This window comes from Trachurus trachurus, assembly GCF_905171665.1.
Source record: "Trachurus trachurus genome assembly, chromosome: 21".
Classification (NCBI taxonomy): domain Eukaryota; kingdom Metazoa; phylum Chordata; class Actinopteri; order Carangiformes; family Carangidae; genus Trachurus; species Trachurus trachurus.
This window is the reverse complement of record NC_139899.1, coordinates 17,046,901-17,055,581: the sequence shown is the minus strand read 5'-3', so window position 1 is coordinate 17,055,581 and position 8,681 is coordinate 17,046,901. Positions and strand designations below refer to the sequence as shown.

Genomic DNA, 8,681 nt, shown 5'->3' with positions numbered 1-8,681 from the left:
CCCGTTTTTACAAACAGTTTGTCTCAAAGGGCTTTACATGGCAACAACATCCTCTGCCCTTAGACCCTCACATCGATTGAGGAAAAACTCACCTCAGGGTGAGCAACAGAGGAGGGATCCCTCACCCAGGACGGGCAGACATGCAATAGATGTTGTTACAGACAGGGAAGGTAAGGTGGGTGGTGGGATGGGGTGGGTGGGGAATAGCTACAGTAGTAGTTTCCTGTTTTGTTTCTTTGGACTTGTGTTAAATTGTAAAAACAAAATAAAAAGACCTTGATCAAAAAAAAAAAAACTGCTCTGGCCTGGCTTGTATTATATTATTTTATATTATTTATTGTAGGCTATAGGCTATTTGTATCACTGGTGAAACAGTGTTTGGTCCTCCTGCAGAAATCTATCTGCAGCTCTTTGGTTGATTCAGAGCCTAGGTCTAGTTTTCATTTAAATGTAGGCTAATTCATAATTTTTTGTGGTTAGTGAAGACCTGGATGCCTTTGAGTCCCCAGCTGAGCTCCCGCCGCCCCACCCACAGATGGCGGTAAATCAGCTCAGCTCCTCCTAGTCGACCTGCAGCAGCTGACCTGGATGTTGATGCCGATGCTGAAGCGGGTACACTAGTTTTCCCCGGGTCAGGCTCCAATGAGGAGTTGATGAAATTTTTAGTTTCTTTTGTTTTTTTGCATTTAGGCCACTTCATTTCCTCACAGTAACGTAACTAGATGCTCAGGAGGACCCCTTCCAGCAGTGTGTGTGTGGCATTTATCCCGGAGCGGAGTCACTGACCACAGAAACCTGTCAGTATGTCTCAGGAGGGATACCAGCAGTCACCAGCCGACACCAGGTCAGTTCATCCTGTAAAGTCTTTTTTTATTTTTTATTTTTTTATTTATTGAAATGTGTTTCGCATTGGCTAATACAGTGACATCATTTCTTAAATACCAACGCCTAAAGTAAGAGCTACTAACACGGCTAAATATAATATAATAACCAGTGAAGAGGAAATGAAACTGCAACCGATCAAATAAACGCGACGATTAAATGTAAACTGTTTCAGCAATAACTGGGTCTTAATGTTATTAACGCTCATGAAGTTATATCACTGAATTTAAACCTCTACATTTATCTGCAGAGTGTGTATGTATGAATAAATATACTTTTAATTGAGTCAAAGACGGTTTGTTAGCGAGCTGCCTGTCCTGACCCGTGTTAGCTTAGCTGGCTGCTAGCAGAGAGGATAGAGTAGCCTAGTTTGGGTTTTCAGAATAAAACTAATAAAATAATCTGTCATGATATTTATCAGTGATTATAGCTGAACAAAATTTGCATGAAAATAATCATCTATCCCTTTCGCATGCGTGTAGTTCATGTTTATTTTTACGAGAGTGTATTTGATTAAAATGAAGAAGTCATGCAGTCACATCCGTGGTGCATTGTCACCGAAGGGTCGCCATGGTAACTTATGATCTGGAAAGACAAATGAGTACAATGAGGAGACGCCTCCTCACCTCCATCTGCTCCTGTGAAGCTGCTCAGGTGTCAGTGGGTCAGACTGAGGTTTCACTGGGCAGCCTCCTTAGTGCTACTGCTGTGTGTGAGTGTGTACAGGCTGTTTCTGATGCAAGGTGCAAGGCAATTTTATTTGTATAGCCCGTTTTTACAAACAGTTTGTCTCAAAGGGCTTTTTACATGGCATCGCAACAACATCCTCTGCCCTTAGACCCTCACATCGACTGAGGAAAAACTCCATGGAGAAACCTTTTAACAGGGAAAAATTGGAGAAACCTCAGGGTGAGCAACAGAGGAGGGATCCCTCACCCAGGACGGGCAGACGTGCAATAGCCTAGATGTTGTTACATAGAAGTTCAGTGCAGCATCCTTTACATCAGCAAGCAGCTTAGTTGAGGACTCACAGGCTTACCGTATATAACTTCATTCATCTTTAGCAGAGTGGTTTCTGTGGCCTGGGTTAATCAAATATGATAACGTTTTAGTTCGACAAGACCTCAGAGACCAATGAAGCAGACAGAGTGATTGTTTTAGTTCATGTAGGCTATGTAAAGTCATTCCTTTATTTTTAAAGTATATTTTTTGGGGCTGTTTGCCTTAAATTGATAGGATAGTTGAGGGAGACAGGAAATGGGGAGGCAGAGAGAAGGGGAACGACATGCAACAAAGGGCCACCAGATTCAGGATTGTAAACGGGACCAGCTGCAGCGAGGAGCCTCTGCATATGGGGCACCTGCCCAACCCACTGAGCTACATGTTGCCCCATAAAGTTGTTCTTGTCAGTTCTTTAAATGTGCATCATATGAGACGTCCCATATAAACCCAGTGTAGTTTATGTCAGAGGACTGTAAATTGTGAAATGTTCTCAGGGAATACGTCTGCAGCACTGCAGTGACAAGTGTGCACGAAGGGCTCAGAAAAGCTGTGAGGCCTCTCGCAATCGAGAATTCACAGCTTGTCTCTGTTTTTAACTGTTGTAAACACTATAACATAAATAACATGAAGGTGTCATGGACACTAGGAACGTGGAACACAAGCATTTTCACACTATTCTCTCACATTTTATAGACAGCTTGATGAGTTAATTGGGAATGCAATAATGAAAATAGAGGTTTGTTGCAGCTATAAAGCATTTACAGTTTTGAATTGATTGTCAGGAACTAGTCAACTTAAAAATACATCCATAACAATGAAGACTTCTTTTGGTGTTATGTTTTTATGCTGATTATTCACCAATATCTGTTATAGAAAACCAACAAAATGAAAAAATAAGGCACAAGTATTGACACTGACAACATGTTCATGCTGCGTTCGTTAATGTCTGCTGTTTTTTGTCATCAATGCACCCTACTATACCTCTGATTAACTGTTTGTACACACTTTGTTTAATACACACAAGCTTGAACACGCCTGAGGTGCAGAGGAACAGTCCTGGGAAAACACCCATACAAATCTTGCATGAATATGGCACCAAATCTGGCAACCTTCCTGTGTATGTGCTGGAGAAGGCTGAAGGAGAGGCTCATCAGCCCAGCTTCGTCTTCAGCGTGAACATCGGAGAGGTGAACTGCACAGGTACGTGAACAGTCCCATGCCGACTGTGCTGACGGCTGCTTAACGAATGAAGCCCTGTATTACACTAAAGTGTAAAGCTGATGAGAAATAATCCAGTCATAAAGAGTAACATTTTTTGTTTCCTCTTTATTTTACCACTCCCTTTTCATACTGATACTCAATTGAGACACATTTCAAAACTTGATTCAGGGTTTCCAACGTTTAAAATAGTCATTAAAGTTTTATGTTATGGGCATGTTTGTTTTTCTTTAGCCATGCATGACTGGTTGCTAAGTGGTTTGAGGTGGTGGTGCTTTTTAAAGAATCATTTCTGTAACATATTACATAATCAGTGTTGTTGTGTCTGGCTGTGTTTCAGGTCAAGGTCCCAGTAAAAAGGCAGCTAAACACATGGCTGCAGAGGCCGCCCTGAATATTCTGCAAATAGACGCCGGAGCAGTGTGAGTAGAGATCTGACAGAAACTCGCTGTGGATGGTCATAATATTGATTGGCAATTAACTTAGTAATCATTTAATCATTGACGTTATTATTTATAAAAGCAAACATGGCAGAGATTCACTATTTCCAGGTTCCTTAAGTGTGAATATTTTGACATAAATTTGAGTGTGTTAGTTTGGGCTTTTGTAAATTACATTGTTAATTTTTCACTGTTTCAATTAATTGAGATAGCAATTTAAACAATACAACAACAATAAAAACAGATTAACTGATAATGAAAATGGTTACAGTAGCTGTAGCCCTAAAGTGAACCTGACGTAACATTTTTAGCAGTGCAGAGCTGTGTAGCAGTAGTGATCAATTTGTTTTTAGTCATTTGTTAGTAAACAAATACCAAATATTTACCTTTTTCAGCCTCCATACTTTTTTTCTGTTTCTGGACCTTCATTTTTTTATAGTGTAATTTCTATTTTAATAGTTATTTTATTAGTATTCCTATTTTTTCAGCATTTGAGCTACATTATGAAACGTGCCATATAAGTAATCAGGGTATCCGCGGGGTCTTGAAAAGTATTAAAAGGTGATAAATCAAATTTGTGAAAATTAAGACCCTTAAAAAGTATTAAAAAGTCTTTTCACAACTTTATAAAGTCTTAAATTTAAAATAAAATAAATAATAAAAGTTATTTTTTTCTGAATTAGCTGTCCAAGAGTTTGAGTCCTAAAAACATTGTAAAAGTGTGTTAATTTATTCATTTCATTAAAAAACAAAGATGAACCGGTACATTAAAAAAAACAAAAGAAGATTTTTTTTGCCTTTGATTTATTATCCTAGCCTATTTTGAATTCTGTTGTATCATGGTCCAGTCTTTATCACAAACTAAAACTGTTGCGTTAAAAGTGTCACTGATGTAAATGGGTACAGCTTGAAGTGGCGGTGAGGTATTAAAAAATATTGAGATGGTCTTGAAAAAGTCTTAAAAAGGTATTAAAATTAGCTTTAAGATTCCTGTATATACCCTGGTAATGTTTATTGTTATTATTTATCGAAATTAATATTTTATTTCATCAAACTGAATATATTTTTGATTTGTTGTGTTGGATGAATAAAATAGGCAAATTAAAGTGTCAGAAGTTAGCACGAGTTAATTAATCAGCTAAGTAAATGACAGATGAATCCATCATTATAGTCGCTGACAGTCTGTGGTGATCTGCTGCAGCTTTGATATGATTCCCAACAGGAACGTTCCTGTGAAGCCTGAGAGTAATGGTGATGCACCAGAACCAAACAACCACCCCAACTCAGTGGGGATACTGCAGGTGTGTAAGCTGTAGTGGATTCCCTGTGAATGCACCGTGTATACATGGTTTATAAATGTTGAGTAAATAATATACTAGCCCTTATTTTTCTCTTTTTTCATTGTAGGAGCTGGCGTTGCAGAGAGGATGGCGTCTTCCTGAATACACAGTTGTAACGGAGGCTGGTCCGCCGCACAAGAAAGAATTCACTGTTACTTGTCGAATGGAGTCCCTGTCAGAGAAGGGTATGAGATATTCATGTAAAATGCATCAAAGTGGCTGTAACTCTTAAATCATCCATCCCGCTCTCACTCTCTTGTCTCGTGTTTTGACAGCTACAGGAAACTCGAAAAAGTCAGCAAAAAAGGCAGCGGCAGAGAAAATGGTGGTAAAGCTTCAAAGTCTGTCTGGCTGCTCTGAAATCACATGGGTATGTCAAATATTTCTAGCATTCTTTTAGCGACCTCTGAAGGCAGCAGCAGCAGCGTTTCAGAGTTAAATATGAGGAGTTTTCTTGTAACATCTCACGTCTCTTTTTTTCAGGCGCCTAAACCAAGCGTGCGATTTGAGAACTTGAGGAACTCGTCGGCAGAGAAGATGTCTTTACTGAGGAGGAACCCCCTGAGTATTCCCAACACAGATTACATTCAGATGATGTTGGAGCTGTCTAAGGAACAAGGCTTCGAGGTCACATACTTTGATATTGGTGAGACGGCCCACACTGCATCTGTGTTTGTGATGAGTGTTTCCAATCCAGCATGGCTCCTGTTTTCCTCAGTCCTGTCTCAGCTGTCCCCAGGACAGAGGCTGATAAAGCAGATTATTAAGTAGAAGGTTTATATCCAAATTTTACTTTAATTGTGGCATCAGGGCATGATTAAAAACAAACAAGCAAAAAAAAAAACATTAAGAAGATACTTATAATCCATTTCATAATAGATCAAATCATATTTGGGGTAATAATGAAATCTCTAAGTAGTGTATAATTTTGTTTTGAATTATTAGTACATGCTTCAAATTATGCTGACACTTGATAGCTAATATCTTTTTACAGAATTCTCTCACGCTGTTGGTGCTGTTGTCTGTGTTTCCACCAAGCTAGAATTTAGGTACAGAGGAAAAACTGGTTCTGATTGAAGATTTGAAGGATTGTTATTTATATTATTATATTATTTATTATTAAGTTATATTTTAATTAAAATATTTATTATATCTATACATAGTGACAATATAAGAGGGTCGGACCTACAGAGAGTTGAAGGAATTGGGAGATTGTCTGTGATGGCAGCAACAGAGGTGAAGGTGCATTGAACTGAATGTCACACCCCTAAAGAAAACAGCTTTATTCATATTTACCTATTGTGTCACATGGTGTGTTTTTGTCTTTTTTTGCAGATGAGCTGACCGTGAACGGACAGTACCAGTGTTTGGCAGAGTTGTCCACCTCCCCTGTCACCGTGTGCCACGGCACCGGCATTTCCTGTGGTAATGCGCACAACGACGCGGCACACAGCGCCCTCCAGTACATCAAGATCATGGCCTCCAACAAGTAAACGCCACCGAAGTCCACGAGCCGTTTCACCCACATTGCCACATATATCATCAGCTGATGTCTAGTCATGATGAGGCTGTAGGTTGTTCTTCCCACGTAGTCTTCCTGCCCATGGACATTGTGAGGTCAGGTCTATTTTTTTAGTTCATGTAAATGCTACAAAAGCAGATCATGCTCCAGAGTATAAAAGGCTCATCACCATGAACTATACACATAAAATCACATTTACATTTTTTGTCGTCAGGAACTTAAGATACCATCATATTTTATATAAGACATCAATTATGTGAAGAAGAACTTCATGCGTGTAAATTATTATGGAACGCTTCCTCTTAACTTTTATTTTTTACATTATTAGCTGAAGCTGTTTTGCTTTATTTATTTTTTACGATGTTGGGAATGATTGGCCTTTTTTCTTTTAAAAAAAATAGGATGGAGATGCTTTAACGTTCCAGGTGACTTCATTAAATTTTTTTATTCCACATAGTTTTCCTCTCCAGCAGAGAAAACCAATAACCTTTAATTTGCTTCAGAGTTCCCCCGCCTTCTAGTTGGACTTAAATAAGCAATAGTCACCTGAAAATGGAAGTGAATTGAAGAAGAGAGATTATTCTGGCTTTTAAAGTCGAAAGAATGATCTATGCTTTGATATGCAACGGGGCAATTGAATCATTTATTTTTCCTATTTCCTCTTTCCCATCTGTCATAATGCAGTCTACAGTACAATCCCTGCTGTTGCTATCTGGTTGACTCAGAGCAGGTGACGTGTGACTTTATAAGCCTTGTCTCTCTTTGTTGCAGTGTGCCTCATAGAACCTAGAAGTAAAAATCTGTGACGTATTAAATACATTTAACGACTGGTATCCTTTAGCAGGAACAACATGTGTAAAAAAAAAAAAAAGCCAGGTGTCTGTGAATGATCAATAGACAGTATTGAGAGAGCAAGATCTGCTGCGGTGCTTTCAGGAGCTGTTGCAGCGTTATTGAATGAAATGTCTCTCGTGGGAGCCGAACACTTGACAGCCATCAATTTATGAGGCAGCACGTTCTGCTGTATTAGTACAAAGGCAATTACATCAGGGCCTGTGCACGGGTTCATTCGCTCCTGATTTGTGTGGTTTTGTAAGGAGGAGACATGAAAGCTCAAAGCTCACCACACAGAGTGATGGTAGAAGAAATGTATTTGAAGTTTGAAGTGTATCTGAGTTTGTTTTGTGACTTATTAACAATAAATTCCCAGAATTTCAGCCTGAACAACGAAAGGGAAGCACCTGATAATTGTTTTTCTGGCAGGAATTGTGATTGATATAATTTGGATAATTGTGCTCTATGTTGTATTAAAGAAGACACATGTGTAAACATATTTGACTAATATGTGACTTAAGTGCACCTTTCATAATTACATAACAATCAAAATATTACTTCATTCATTATTATATTATTCTAGTTCATTTCAAATGATAAACTGCTGCACAATTGATGTTTTCAGCTGCGCTGGAAAATCTTTTATCAGAGGATGTTATCGTCACAAAATCATGTTCATACATCTCATACACGTCTCAAACGCAGATTTTAAAAGGAGCACAGAGAAGCTCTCCCTGTTCCTGCTGTCACTCTGCACAGTGAAGCTCCGACATCCACACATAAAAGATAAGAGTAGTTTATCTTAATATGAAGAGTTTTTACAGTTAGAGCAGAAAAAATAAGTTGAATATTTGCAGTTCTGGCTTTTTAAATTTGTTGCTTTACTTTGTTTTATGATTTTTATTATCTGTATATTTAGGGATTTTTGACTGTTGGTCAGACACAACTAGACCTCTTAGGACATCACTATAGAAAATGTAATTTTTTTTCGACTGAAAGATAATTCAACACAGCTCCATTATCAATGAAAATGACTTTTTGGATTTTCTTTGCATATAAACCACTCATTCTGCGTCGTCTTGAGTTTTACAGTTTTATTAGAACAAGCACTATGTAGCAGCAGTGTACAGTGTTCATGGAGAGATATGTACTTTGTTAAAATTGCACTTAGAAGGTACCCATTAGGAAACAGATTGGAAAGAAACTGAGCGACATGTGACACATGTCAGTCCAAAACAAAAACTAAACATGAGAGCCCGATTAAGAAACCAAAAACGTCTTCTTTTTTTCTTCTTTTTGTCATAAGGCATCTGCAACATTCATTGGCAGGCTAAGTTGTCTAGACATGCAGGTAGAACAATGGACGAAGAAAGCACGAGAAGGTTTCATGATTTTTTTTTTTTTTTTTTTTTACTACAGTCTGACTCTATGATACCACACACT

At 38.4% G+C, this 8,681-nt stretch overlaps 1 protein-coding gene across 2 annotated transcripts; it reads left to right on the top strand.

Annotated features, from left to right (window-relative positions):
• Window positions 1-610: 610 nt before the first annotated feature.
• Window positions 611-7,729, top strand: prkra (protein kinase, interferon-inducible double stranded RNA dependent activator). 2 transcript variants are annotated; one of them, XM_083997497.1, is made up of 8 exons: window positions 611-844; window positions 2,909-3,084; window positions 3,443-3,524; window positions 4,765-4,843; window positions 4,950-5,067; window positions 5,158-5,252; window positions 5,366-5,528; window positions 6,218-7,729. In XM_083997497.1, exons 1-8 carry the CDS (start codon window positions 804-806, stop codon window positions 6,373-6,375), a joined length of 912 nt encoding a protein of 303 aa, XP_083853623.1. In that variant the 5' UTR covers window positions 611-803; the 3' UTR covers window positions 6,376-7,729. The 2 variants fall into 2 exon arrangements, with proteins under 2 accessions (XP_083853623.1, XP_083853622.1); XM_083997496.1 differs by having other exon boundaries at window positions 4,744-4,843.
• Window positions 7,730-8,681: the final 952 nt, after the last annotated feature.